General features: G+C 32.9%; 2 protein-coding genes across 2 annotated transcripts; both read left to right on the top strand.

Annotated features, from left to right (window-relative positions):
* Positions 1 to 902: 902 nt before the first annotated feature.
* On the top strand, positions 903 to 4,329 carry LOC107926076 (probable galactinol--sucrose galactosyltransferase 5). Its single transcript, XM_041091929.1, has 4 exons — positions 903 to 2,344; positions 2,794 to 2,971; positions 3,187 to 3,554; positions 3,640 to 4,329. The coding sequence occupies exons 1-4, from the start codon at positions 1,109 to 1,111 to the stop codon at positions 4,195 to 4,197; spliced, it is 2,340 nt and encodes a 779-aa protein (XP_040947863.1). The 5' UTR covers positions 903 to 1,108; the 3' UTR covers positions 4,198 to 4,329.
* A 1,822-nt stretch (positions 4,330 to 6,151) lies between these two features.
* On the top strand, positions 6,152 to 9,224 carry LOC107926067 (protein tfg-1). Its single transcript, XM_016856850.2, has 3 exons — positions 6,152 to 6,592; positions 6,969 to 7,247; positions 7,915 to 9,224. The coding sequence occupies exons 1-3, from the start codon at positions 6,305 to 6,307 to the stop codon at positions 8,977 to 8,979; spliced, it is 1,632 nt and encodes a 543-aa protein (XP_016712339.1). The 5' UTR covers positions 6,152 to 6,304; the 3' UTR covers positions 8,980 to 9,224.
* The last annotated feature ends 5,603 nt before the right edge of the window (positions 9,225 to 14,827 follow it).

Consider the following 14,827-nt stretch of genomic DNA (forward strand, 5'->3'; position numbering starts at 1 on the left):
TTGAATGAATGCTCTAGAAAGTAGAAACAAAGTTGAAGTTATATTTTACTCGTAATCCCTCTTAATTTTTAAATTAAGCATATGGATGCAAAAATGTCATTATTAGGACAATTATACCCTCGTCCCATCGGAAATTTCTTCAATTTTGTTTCCAAGGGCAACGATTTAAAGATACTATTAAATATGAAATATTTATACAATTTCGCAAATAATGCTTACTCAAACAAAATATTGGAGGGATGATCTTTTAATTTCCATCAGTAGCTTTCCAATTATTTTTTACTTTTTTTTTCTCTCCTTAATCACAGTTTCCAATACTAAAGAAAAAAACAGAAGATATTATAAATATATTTTTTAAGGTTTTTATTTAAATATTTATATGTATTTAAAAAATTAAAATTATTAAAAATAATTAGTGGGAATCGAATTGGGGGAATGTATCCAATGCTATGGCTAATAAGTGATCAATGCTATGGCTTACCTACAGCATAATTTACTTCATAAAAAATACAATATTTTAATCATTTCTCGGTTTAATTAGAGCTTATTGATGATTTAAACAAAACAATAATATAAATGGAACCATATTTATTGAGACTGATTTTGTTAGTATTGTTTATTATTTTTTGGAAATCTAGTCAAAACATAATACCAAGATTTAGGGAGCCTCTATATTTTACACTTGTCGATCCTTCTGGACTTTCAAACTTTTGACATGATTGATGACATAATAGCAAAAAAAGTATCTTAGATAATCTAAAGTAAAATTAATTAAATAAAGTAAATTTCAAATCACCCCCTCACCTTTTTATATTTTTTTATTTATTTTAAATTGAATATTTCCTTCTTTTTTGCAAATGTCCACCGTCTCTCTGAATTAAGCCTATAAATTAGAGCATTGGCCAGTTCGATTGAGCAACCAAAGCAAGCAAATTTTGAAGCTTTTAAAAACACAGAGTCAAAGCAAACTATTTTCACTGATTTTTTTTTCCTTCTCAAAATCTCAGTTTTTTTCTTACCTCAGTCAATTGACTGTTTCCATCTCTTTTGATTTCTTAAAACAAAACAGCAAAAACCCTTTTTTTTTGTTTTGGTTTGGTTTTTCATTATGGCTCCAAGCTTGACGAAGGTTAGTTCTGGTGTTTCAGGCCTAGTTGATGGCCATAACAACCAGTCATTAATCTCACTGGAAGGCTCAAACTTCATTGCCAATGGCCACGTTTTTCTCACTGATGTCCCTGCTAACATCACTGTTACTCCTTCCCCTTATGTTTCCACCACTGACAAATCAATTCCCAGTGTTGGATCCTTTGTAGGGTTCGACACTGTTGAATCCGACAGCCGCCATGCTGTTCCCATTGGGAAGCTGAAGAACATCAAGTTCATGAGCATTTTCAGGTTCAAAGTCTGGTGGACCACTCATTGGGTTGGTTCCAACGGGAGCGACCTTGAAAACGAAACTCAAATGGTGATCCTCGATAGATCAGACTCCGGCAGGCCTTATATCCTCCTCCTCCCTCTCATCGAGGGCCCTTTCAGGGCTTCGCTTCAGCCCGGAACAGACAACAACGTCGACGTTTGTGTCGAAAGCGGCTCGACGAAGGTGGCCGCAGCCAGCTTCCGGAGTGTTGTTTACGTTCACGTCGGCGAAGATCCGTTCATTTTGGTGAAGGATGCCATGAAAGTGATTAGGACTCACCTTGGAACCTTCAAGTTGTTAGAAGAGAAAACCCCACCAGGGATCGTGGACAAATTTGGTTGGTGCACGTGGGACGCATTTTACCTTACCGTGCACCCTCAAGGTGTTTGGGAAGGTGTGAAAGGTCTTGTCGACGGTGGGTGCCCACCAGGGCTGGTGTTGATTGATGATGGGTGGCAATCCATTAGCCATGATGAGGACCCCATCACTAAAGAAGGCATGAATTGTGCCGTGGCCGGGGAGCAAATGCCATGCAGGCTCTTGAAGTTTCAAGAGAATTACAAGTTTAGGGACTACGTTAGCCCAAGGAGTTTGGCTAATGGTTCCACTAATATGGGCATGGGTGCCTTTATCAAGGACCTTAAGGAGGAATTCAACACTGTAGACTTTGTTTATGTGTGGCATGCCCTGTGTGGATATTGGGGTGGTTTAAGGCCTAATGTCCCTGGATTGCCGGAAACCAAGGTTATTAAGCCGGAATTGTCTCCGGGATTGAAGAAAACGATGGAGGATCTTGCCGTCGATAAGATTGTCAATACAGGTATTGGATTGGTGCCGCCGGAGATGGCTGATCAACTTTATGAAGGAATCCATTCTCATTTGGAAAATGTTGGAATTGACGGAGTTAAAGTTGACGTGATTCATGTAAGTGATTACTACCTTTTTTTTAATTAAAAGAATTTGATTTATTTAAAAATATTTAGATGTAATTGTTTCTTAAAAAAATGATTTTTTTAAATATGAGTTTTAATAGGTATCCAAGATTTCTAGAAAATTCATGAAAATAAAAAATTGAAAGTGTCTATGCTATGACCGACCAAATCTTAATCCTTTACTTTTTCTTTTCTGTTTTTTCTTTTACTTTGACTAGAGTTTTAATATACAGACAAAATTTCGGTTGGTTCAGTTACTTTGACATATTTCACATTTGGTCGGCACGTAACTGCTCCTAATAATTTTATTGCCACACGTTATTTTTGGTTATTTCTCAACAAATCGTTGTCACAAAATTTTAAAACAAATATTTTTTTCCATCTTTTAATCTGGTTTTATCATAATTTAAATATTTAATTATGTTGTGCTTTTTGAAACAGCTGTTGGAAATGTTGTGTGAAAACTATGGTGGAAGAGTTGATCTTGCAAGAGCTTATTATAAAGCTTTAACAGATTCAGTTAAAAAGCATTTCAAAGGCAATGGTGTTATTGCCAGTATGGAACACTGCAACGATTTCATGTTTCTTGGAACAGAAGCCATTTGTCTTGGTCGTGTCGGTAAGTAATTAATTGACAAATATATGTTTCTTCATCTAATCAAAGACATAAATGTATAATTAATGTAGCATTGGGACATTGCCTGTTTTCTGGGTAAGCTTGATTTTGACATAAATAAATAAATAAAAATTAATTTGTATTAAAGGCTTGTGCTCATTAATTTTTGGGCTTTGGGCCTGGTTGATCTAATCTGATGGCTTTGTTTGCTTTTATAGGGGACGATTTTTGGTGCACTGATCCATCAGGTGACCCTAATGGGACATTTTGGCTCCAAGGTTGTCACATGGTGCACTGTGCTTACAACAGTTTATGGATGGGCAACTTTATCCACCCTGATTGGGACATGTTCCAGTCCTCCCACCCTTGTGCTGAGTTCCACGCTGCTTCAAGGGCCATCTCCGGTGGCCCAATTTACATCAGCGACACCGTTGGCAACCACAACTTTGCTCTCCTCAAACGCCTCGTTTTACCCGATGGTTCGATCCTCCGCTGCCAGTACTACGCTCTTCCAACCAGGGATTGCCTATTTGAGGACCCTCTCCATGATGGCAAAACCATGCTCAAAATCTGGAACTTGAATAAGGTCAGTCATTTAAGCATCGAAATGGACTTGATATTTTTATCTAAACTTTCTTAAATATAACGATTTTGCTTTCTGTATTTTACAGTATACTGGTGTGATTGGCGCATTTAACTGCCAAGGAGGCGGATGGTGCCGAGAAACTAGAAGAAACCAATGCTTTTCCGAGTTTTCGCATACGGTAAAGGCCGAGATGAATCCAAAAAGCATTGAGTGGAACAGTGGAAAGAACCCAATTTCCATTGAAGATGTCCAAGTATTCGCCATGTATTTTTCTCAGTCCAAGAAACTAGTCCTCTCAAAACCGGCTGAAAACATGGAAATCTCGCTGAAACCATTCGATTTCGAGCTTATAACCGTATCGCCGGTCACTGTGTTTGGTAGAAAATCAGTCCAATTCGCCCCTATTGGACCAGTGAACATGCTGAATGCCGGTGGTGCCATCCAGTCATTAGCCTTCAATGAAAGCTCAGTTCGAATTGAATTGAAGGGAGCCGGTGAAATGAGAGCCTTTGCTTCGGACAAGCCGACAGCTTGCAAAATTGATGGGAAAGATGTTGGGTTTGAGTTCGAGAACAACATGGTCGTTGTTCATGTTCCATGGCCAGCTCCTTCTGGTTTATCCACATTAGAGTATCTGTTTTAAGTTACTGACTTATTGACTTCGTAGAATAACACTGTAATGACGTTATTTCAATTCCAAATGAGTGAAAACTTTTAAGACTACGTAAGAATTTAAGTTAATTGGATTATAATATACAAGTATTTTTTCTCTTTACGCTTGCTCTTCAACAATTTTCCTCTAGCTTTGCCTATGTTTTCACATTTTTCAATTATGCTATTGGTATAGTAAGCTAATTGATGTTATTAGAATTATAAAAAATATTTATTTCTTTAAACAAATTCAGTCAAATAATAATATAACATAAGATTAATTATTATTTAACTTTTTATATATTATATTTTTTTAATAAAAAGACTTCTCATTTTCTTGAGAAATTCCATTATCTATAAGAAGACGTTATTTAAAAAAATGATATTCATATATGTATACATGTATTATAGGCATAACCAATATATATGTATGTATATTATTACTGATATTAAATCAATAAATTATTTTTTATATTTAAAAAAGAACTTTATTCAGAAAAACTAAAAAATTCAGCCCAGAACCCAGCCCCAACCCCACCCCAACAGATAAAGAACAGAGATAGATTAGTCCATATCCATCAATAAGGGGGGGCAAATTACCAAAACAAGTCTCTTTTTTTCAAAATTTACCGATTTGCTGACGTGGACACAAATCGCGCCCCCTAGGACACACCAGCGCGATGTCAGGATACGCACCAGAAAATCACATCCACGTCAGCGCAATTTGCTGACGTGGACACAAATCGCGCCCCCTAGGACGCGATTTGCTGACGTGGCATGAACAGTTTATGTTTTTTAGCTTGAAAAACTTTGAAAGGCCATAACTTTTCACTCGGTTGTCCGATTGAGACGAATTTTTTTTTCGAATAAAATTTCAAGATCTACGCGTTGAAAAACAGCCAAAGGCGGTTTCCCGCACTTTTCGTCGAAAAAGATTCCTTTTTGCCCCTAAATTTTGATTTTTTCGGTTCAAAATTGAATTTTGAAACATTCAAATCATTATTTTCCTTATTTATTTGAAGTAAACACCGGATTTTTTTACAGAATTGTTGTATTATTTTTTTGATTTGACACGTGTATGGAATAGGTCCGATAAATCGTTAGAACGTAAGTAATATAATTAAGATAATAACAATATTTTTATAATATGTCAATTAATTAGTTTAGCTTAGTTGGTTAAGATGCTTGCTTTTTTCCCTTAGAACCTTGGTTCAAATCTTGTTGGTAACAATTTTGAATCTTTTTTGTACTTCTTGTTGTTGATGTAATATTGAAGAGTTAATTGGTTCAAAAAAAAATTGTACTTGTTAAGATTTGAACCAAAGTTCTAAGGGAAAAAAGTAAACATCTTAACCAACTAAATTAATTAATTAACATATTATAAAAATACTGTTATTATCTTAATTATATTACTTACGTTCTAACGATTTATCGGACCTATTCCATACACGTGTCAAATCAAAAAAAACAATACAACAATTTTGTAAAAAAATCCGGTGTTTACTTCAAATAAATAAGGAAATTAATGATTTGAATGTTTCAAAATTCAATTTTGAACCGAAAAAATTGAAATTTAGGGGTAAAAAGGGATATTTTTGGATGAAAAGTGCGGCAAACTGCCTTCGACAGTTTGTCAGCGCGTAGATCTCGAAAATTTATTCGAAATCAAAAAAATTCGTCTCAATCGGATAACCGAGCGAAAAGTTATGGCCTTTCAAAGTTTTCCAAGCTAAAAAACATAAATTGTTCATGCCACATCAGCAAATCGTGCTGACGTGGATGCGATTTTCTGGCGCGCATCCTGACATCGCGCTGATGTGGACGCGATTTCGAAAAAACGGACCATTCCGGTAAATAATTACATAAAGGGCCTATTTCAGTAAATTTTGAAAAAAATGACTTTTTTGGAAAAACAAAAACAAAAACAAAAACAAAAAAGGAAATCTTTTTCTTTTTGGTCAAATAATTTTCTCGAAAATCCCATCTTTTTTTCTCACAATCCAAGAGCCCCAAACTACCAAAATTCTTCTTCATCAGTCAAGAAAAATAACCCTTTTTTTCCTCTTCACTTAAAGAATAAGTTGAAGAGTTTTCGATCGATGAATACATCTCAGTTCATGGACAAGCAAATAATGGACTTAACTTTATCTTCTTCTTCACCTCCCCATAATTCCCACAAAGATTTCATCGATCTGATGAGTCACCCACAAAACGAAGATAATCACTATCAATTCTCTGGGTTTAGCGCTAGCAGTAACGGGGCTAGCAAGGTGGAGATGTTTACCGACTATGATTTCGAACCGATCAGACCCGTTTCAACCAGTCTTGATGCTGCTGGAGTTTTTAGTAATCCCAGGTCTTGGAGTTCGATCGATTCTAAAGCTAAGGTATATGTTAGACCTCCTTTGTTTTTCACTTCTTCTTGTTGATTAAAAATTTGGGTTTTCTGGGAGTTTGATTTTTGTCGTTAATTTTATGTTTTAGTTCGATCAGTAGATTTTAGGCTAGTCATGACCTTAAATTTCTTGATAATTTTCGATCAATTTTTGTGCGGTTTTCTCAGTGAATTGTGGTTTGACTAGTAATTTTGTGAGTTTGAACTTAATTTCTTTGTGGGTTATTTAGTATGATGTAGTATAGTTTGATTAATAATTTTTTGGCTGGTATCATCTTGGTTTCTTAGTATACAAGTTATGAAACTCACTTAGGTTGTTTTCCATTGCGTTACTGTTTACTTGATTTTTTTTCCTTGGTATTGGACAGAATTATGGTTCTCTTGATTCCCTTGAACCTGCAAAAGGCATTTTGGACAAGGACCAAAGCGCCTTCGACACATCAATTTTGGCTGAGATCGATCGAACCATGAAGAAACATACCGATAATCTGATGCACATGATGGAAAAAGTAAGTGATCGGTTGACTCAGCTGGAGAGTAGAACTCGTCACCTCGAGAATTCTTTGGATGATTTGAAGGTGTCTGTAGTAAACAATCATGGCAGCACCGATAGGAAAATGAAACAGCTGGAAAATATTTTGACCGAGGTATTTTCTAAAACAATCTTCTTCCTTGGTGGTTTGTTGTGGCTGCCTTTGGTATATAAAGGTAGAACTATAGTACATTGTGTATCTTGTGAGCTCAAGTCGAAAGCTTTATATGTAGCTCGGATTTTTTTTCTTTATGAAAATTGGTTCAGTCTGTTTGATCAATGTTCTTGGATGTTTCAGTCAAATGAACTGGTTTTGATAAAAAAAAAATTTAATACTTGATGATTCATTATCTGGGAATGTTTGATCAGTTCAGTTATAGAAGTTAAGCATAACAAGTGTTATTAAGTTGTAGTAGTCAAGTTTGTCTTTTCTATGTTCTTGGTTTGATTAAATTGTAACCTGAACAAGTTATGTTATGCAATCTGGAAATGTCTTTATACATTAGCAAAGTGGGAAACACGTATCTAGATCCCAAAACGAATGTAGATTTCAGAAAAACCTTCATGGCCGATTTTAATGGCTCTTCAGTAAACTTGCCAGGAGGAATAGTCTTCTTGTACCATGTGAAACTGAGTTGCGTAACCTATGAAGGTCCTGTTGAGGTTTTATAATAAGGTTATTGTGGAAGTATGGAATTTTGTCATCTATATTTCGGATTTGTTGTAGGTTATATCATGGACTGGTTTGTGTTTATTTGATGTTCTTGATCAATTGTATGCAGGTGCAAACCGGGGTTCATGATTTAAAAGAAAAGCAAGAGATAATGGAAGCTCAGTTGCAGCTTGCAAAGCTGCAGGTGAGCAAGGTAGACCAGCCATCTGAAACCCAGAATACTGTGCGGACAGAATCCGTTCAGCAAGTTGCATCTGCTCCTTTTCAATCTCACCAACAGCTTCCCCTGGCTGCCTCTTTCCCACAATCACTTCCTTCTGTTCCTCCTCCAGCTCTTCCCCAACCGAGTTTGCCACCACAGGTTCAGCATGCGAACCAGTTCCCTCAGAGCCATGTTCCTTCTGTTCCTCAGCAAGACCCTTACTATCCACCGCCTGGTCAAACTCAAGAGACTCCAAGTCAGCAATTTCCAATGCCACCTACTCAGCAACCACAGCTCCCTCCTGCAACACCACCTCATCAACCATATCAACCAGCACCTCCACCGCAATATTCTCAACCTCCGCAGCCCCTTCAACTCCAACCTTCTGTAGGCCACCATCCAGAAGAGGCACCTTACCCCCCTTCTCAGATCTATCCACCGAATCTGCGCCAGCCACCTTCTCAACCACCCAGTGGTGGTCCTTCTTCCTCTCAACAATATTATGGGGGTCCGCCCCAGTTGCGTGAGCCATCACCATCCAGCAGGCCTGGTCCAGGCTTTTCTACCGGATATATCCCACAATCTGGTCCAAGTGAACCCTATGCTTATGGTGGATCACCTTCACAATATGGCAGTGGCAACCCAATGAAAATGCAGCAACTCCCATCTTCTCCCATGGGACAAAATTCCGGAAGCGGTTACCCACAGCTTCCTACTGCTAAGATATTACCGCATGCATTGCCCACCGCTTCTGGGGTCAGTGGTGGATCCAGTCCTTCTGGACCTGGTAACAGGGTTCCCATTGATGATGTGATTGACAAAGTAACCACCATGGGATTCCCCAGAGATCATGTTAGAGCAACTGTTAGAAAGTTAACAGAGAATGGCCAGTCTGTTGACCTCAATGTGGTGTTGGATAAGCTAATGAATGATAGCGACGTACAGCCACCGCGAGGGTGGTTCGGCCGGTAACCTGGCATCACCGATTCATTCATGCTGATGTATAGTGCGTGTTTTATCGCTTGATTCTCGTTGAACTTGTTTGGAGCTTAGTTGCCATATTTCACCCCACTTGCTGCTTCGCTCTTGTTTCTGAACTTTAAATTGTTTTCTTAACTTAAAACTTGAATTGTTTCGATTTGTGTTTTTCAGCGTCATGCTTTTTTATATTTGTGTATACTTGCAATAATTTTAATTAAGTTGCCCAAGTTTTTTCATTTTGTTGGAAATGAATTTGTATTGCTTTTTTCCTTATTGGATTAAAATATAAAAAATCCTAAATTATATCACTTTTCCAAACAAGTGTTCATAATATTATTGAACATGTCCAGGGTTAGGATCTATTTGGCAAAAATGCAGATTCTTGTACTAAGAATTGGACTGTATTTTATGTTCTTTATGCAAAAAATAGACAAATTAGTTCTTATATGTTTGATCAAAGAGCAAATTGGTTCGTTTGAATTTTCTTGCACTTTTACTAGTAAAAACTATTCCTTGTACATTAGCATGTGACATGTTATGTGTCACTATTTAGTTATTTTGTTAGGCATACTAGTTTTTAATAAATGAAATTTTTATAAAAAAGAGAGACAAATATACTCTTTGATTTAATGTACATGAATTAATTTGTCTATTTTTTTTAATAGAGGAAAAAATACAATTTAATTCTTAATATAAGGACTTCCATAATACTTTTACCAGATTTATTTAAATCTAAATTAGAGATTTTTATGAGACAAAAAATCATTTAACAAAGCTCACATCACAATCGCTAATTAATGGGTGCCCATATAACTCTTAAAGCCTCCAAATTCATGAATTTATAATGTGCCTTAATTCTCTTTTTTTTTTTTTAACTTATGGTGATTGAGGCCTTATAAATAAATGGCAAGTATAAGTTTTTTTTTTTTTTTATATCTCAAAGTGAAAGTTGAATATCCTTTCATTTTCTACTCTTCTCTCTTGTTATGATTCTTTTAGTTTCATAATATATTATCAATACGATCTTGCTTAGAAGTAAAATTATTATCTATTAAAGATTAGATTTATCCTTCATGATTTTTCATTTGAAGCTTCAGACACAAGATGCAAAAAGTTTTGTTGGGAGTTTTTATTTAACGTTCCATATTGGATTATTATTCTTTTTTTAAAGTCTTGAATAATTATGACAGATTTGTTTAATTTATCTTATTTTTATACTTTAAGGATTTTGAAAGATTTGATCCCAATATAGATTTTGACCAAAAGTAATTTCATGTCAAATTTTATGAATTGTTTGTCGTTGCTATTGAAACTTTAGTATAATATAAGAAATTGAGGTAAATTTACTTATCACATCACATGCTTAGATGTACCTAATTTTTTTTTCATAAAAAAATATTTTTCTTAATATGCTATTTGATAATTGCTTGGTGATTATATTTGAATGGCGATAGATTAATTTTAATGTTATAAATTGATAGATTTGTAAATCACGATCCATAATTTTATAGATAATTTTTATTAATCAAGGCCTAAGGTTCATCATAATATGTGACATTGCACCAATTCTTAATCATCATTAAATTAGTTGTTTTATGTGTTTATTTGGTGGTTTCAATTTGAATATATATTTTTGGAATTTGATATATATAATTTTCCTGGACGGCATATGTTTTTGGACTTTGGCATTGTTTAAAATTCTCTTAATCAACAATGATTAAAGTTGTTACATATATTAATAAAATTAATATTATTTCACACCAAACAATCAAAGATTATTTCACATCAAACATATTTGCTTTAAGTCTTTTTAATGACACATTTTGAGGAATGCCTTAATTGATTTTTGAGTCAATTCTATTGTAGATTTTCAAGCTTAATTATAACCATTTTTAAAAAAATTCATGAATGATTTTAGTTGACTATCGTCACTATTGTAGAGCTGTTGAGTTTATTTTATGCATTTAATGTTATTCAATTTGGTAATTGATGAACAATTATAAGTGGAAAGTTTTATTGAACATGATATGTATGATTTTGAGGTAAAGTTCATTCATGTCTACGATGACTTTTAAAAATTTTGCTAGTACTAGTGTCATATCAAGTTTGATATTTTAGATGTTAGTTTTATCCATACATTTGATTTACAATAAACTTCATGCATGACTTGGCTACTTCTTTCTTGTTAACTGACAATGTAAAACTCTTGTGAAAAGGGTTTTAAAAGTATTTTGAATTGATCTCATGTTTTTTTTATGGATAAACAAAATAATGATTTATTCGTCCCATTGATTTTACTCTATTCCTCGAAGTGGATGTAGCAACACATAATAATTATGAAAATGGAACCTATTGTCATTATTGGCAAACAGATAAGAAGAAGATGAATGATTCAAAATGTTGCTAAATGTCCTTTCTCAGAATAGAATGATCAATGATTTATACTAATTAATCATTCCTTGAAGTAGATGATGTCTCTAAGGATCTATTGGTAAGGAATATCAAATATACTTACATTATTATCTGACATATTTTTTGCACATTCCTCAAAGTGAATTTTTAAAATAAATATAATAAATTTTATAATCACTTTTGATCATTAATGTCAATTTGGACATTTGAAGATTTTGACATATTCTTTGAAACGAATATTGCATATAATTATTTAAAAATTATACTTCTTTCGTTGAGTTAATGATATTATGGACTTCACATTGATTTAAACAATTGAAGTAAATGTCACAATAGTACTTATATGTGGATACAAAGTAAAAGGAATGACAATAAAATTTTCAATTGTCACAATTTATATTGACATTATTAGTACAACTGAAATGCATATTAAAGTAAAGCAGAAATTTACTAATACATATACATGTACTACTTGGTGTGACCAGTTAGACCATCTTAAATCATTAATGATGTTAAAATTAAACAAGAATTCATATAGATATCCATTAAAGAACCAAAAGATTCTTTAATTTAAAAAATTATCACGTGTTGCTTGTTCTCAATAAAAATTGATTATTAGAAATTCACTAGCTAAAGTTGAGATTAATGTCTTGCATTTCTAAAATGAACATGGACTCATTCATCCACCATGTGGATGGTTTTGATATTATATGATTTTGGTAAATGCATCTACAAAACAATCAAATATGTATTATCAACTTGCAAGCTATCATTTGCAAGATTGTTTGTTTAAATAATTAATTTTGAATTATGCAATTAAGACAATTTGTCTTGTTAATGCTGATGAGTTAATATCTCGGGTTTTTATTAATTATTGTATATGAGTTTGAAAAAATTTTGTAAATCCTATTATTTATACGCATAATGGTTTAGAGAAATTATTAATTGAACGCCTCTGGTTAATATTTAAACCATTATTTATGAGAACAAAACTTCTTATTTTAATATGAGATTGTGTTGATTTACGTGCTACAACACTTGTACTCATCAAACTAATAAGTTATAAATACTCCTTTATAATTGACTTTTGGTCAGGAGCTAAATATTTCCCATATTAGAATTTTTGCATGTGAGATATATGTTCCAATTGCTCCACCATAATGTTGGAAAAATTCAGTTAAGAAAACAATTAGTTACAACAAAATTTTGAAGCTGAGTGTGGGCTTGAGCCACACGCACCAAATATAGAATAAGAAAAGATTTAATTACTTTTAGTAGGAAAGTAATTCTCTCAATAGAAACAGGTAGAAATTGTAATTTTCAAAAAAATAGAATTTATTCTTAGAAAATAAATTCCTACTGAATAATAATATATAAAAACTTGTGTGTTAATAACTCTACTTGTGATATACATTTATAGGGAGATATAGGAGAATCCTGGTTTAACAAAGATTACACAAATAATATTTATTTAATAGAAAACACTCTCCTAGCTTAACTAAGAGAGTGATAGGTGACACACCTTAGTAAATGTTGTTAAGGTTGTCGCCCCTCACTTATCATATAAGGAGGATTGGGCTTCTTATGTATTGAGTTCAATTATATGTACTTCTTAAACTTTTGACCCAACACTTTATAATTTAATCCAACTCAATATTTGTTTTCTATTTCCAAAAATAAATATTAATTAATTAATTAATCAAATTAACTAAATTAATTTTTCAATTAAATAATTTCCTTAACCCAATTCTAATTCTATTAAAGTCATGATAACTTTATCGTAGAGAAATTTATAAGGAAATATATTTGATTTCTATTTTTAATAGATTCATAATGGTTAATTAATTTAATTTTATTTTTCAACTTAAATTATTTACTTAGTGAGAAAACACATTCATCCATTTGTTTCTATTTATTTGGTTCTACATACAATTCGTTTCTAGTTTCAACAAGCTAGCAAAGGGATCGATTTGACATATATAATTAGGGCTCAAATAGTTTATAATTAAGTTCCATCTTTTCACCAATTAATTATAAACTTATTTAGTCACGAAGTCATTCCACTATAATAGCGTGACTGAGCTCTCTCTAATTACATACCATTACGAAAGTTACTCAATAAGTTCTCGCCCAATAACCTTTTAATAAGTGTGTTGCCCTCATAGGATATCCTTAATATCTTTGGGAAAAATTTGTTTTCCTAATATGAACATATTTCATCTTATGGTAACCATTATGCAACAGCCTGTTTTTTAGTGGTGTCGAAAACAGTGATTTTGAAATCATAATTACGACGAGTGAGTCCATAAATATTATTATTTAATATTTACGAGTCAAATATAGTATTATATTAAATTTTTATATGGTAATTTTTGCTAATCAAATGATTAGTTAAGTACAAGTGGTTTGTCCCTAAAGTCAAATAGTTTTGAAAAATAAGGTATCAGACCTCGTTTTCATAAAATGGGCTCGTAAATAATATTTACGAGCTCCTATATAGGTGCATTGAAGTTCAATCCCGAAATTTTAGTGATTTGATAGTTAATTAAAGAAAAAGGACTAAATTGTAAAAACTATAAAAATTCAATTACTATGAATTTAGAGGTGTTAAATGAATATAAAAGCATATGTGAACGGTTTTATATGGAAATTTAGCCATATTTATATTAGTGGCCAGTTGATATATATGATTAATTGAGTTTTTATAATTATATATTAATTAAAGTAATGTTAAAATGTATTAATAATAAACAAGACATAAGGAAACAAGTTCGTCTTCCCCATTTCATTTTATTTACCAATTGAAACTCCACTAAAGTAATTAGGGAAGGTTGGGCCAAGTTAAATCCTTTGCAAGCCATTTTCCCACCATTTTCTTGTAATTTTTATGTTTTTGAGATTGTTATAATTAGGTTCAGCTAACTCGTACCTCTGATTTTAAAATTGTTAAAGATTTTAAAACTTGTAATTTATGAATCTTAGATGTTTTTGATAGAAATTGGTAGACTTGGAAGCTATGAAATGTTTAAGGACTGTTTGATTAAGTAAATTTTGTTAATTTTGCGTTTAGGGACTAAATTATTAATATGTCAAAAGTGACATTAAATTTCTGTAATTTTGGATTTTTGAAGGTTTTGGAAGGACATAATTGAAATTAGAATGAAAAATGAAGCTCAATTGTGAAAATTATGTATATTTCGGTTTTAGGGACTAAATTAAATAAAATGTAAAAATTTAGGAAAATTGTGTAAAATGAAATTAAAAAATTATAAGCATGAATTTGAGTATTATTATGAGATTGATATTGATATTTTGAATCTTAAATATTATTTAGATCAAGTTGTTGACTTAGGCGAAAAAAGAAAAACTGTCGAATAGTCCCTGGTATCTAAAGTGTTACCATTTTGTCAGGTAAGTTCATACAGTA

Source organism: Gossypium hirsutum, chromosome D04 (assembly GCF_007990345.1).
Source record: "Gossypium hirsutum isolate 1008001.06 chromosome D04, Gossypium_hirsutum_v2.1, whole genome shotgun sequence".
Lineage (NCBI taxonomy): Eukaryota > Viridiplantae > Streptophyta > Magnoliopsida > Malvales > Malvaceae > Gossypium > Gossypium hirsutum.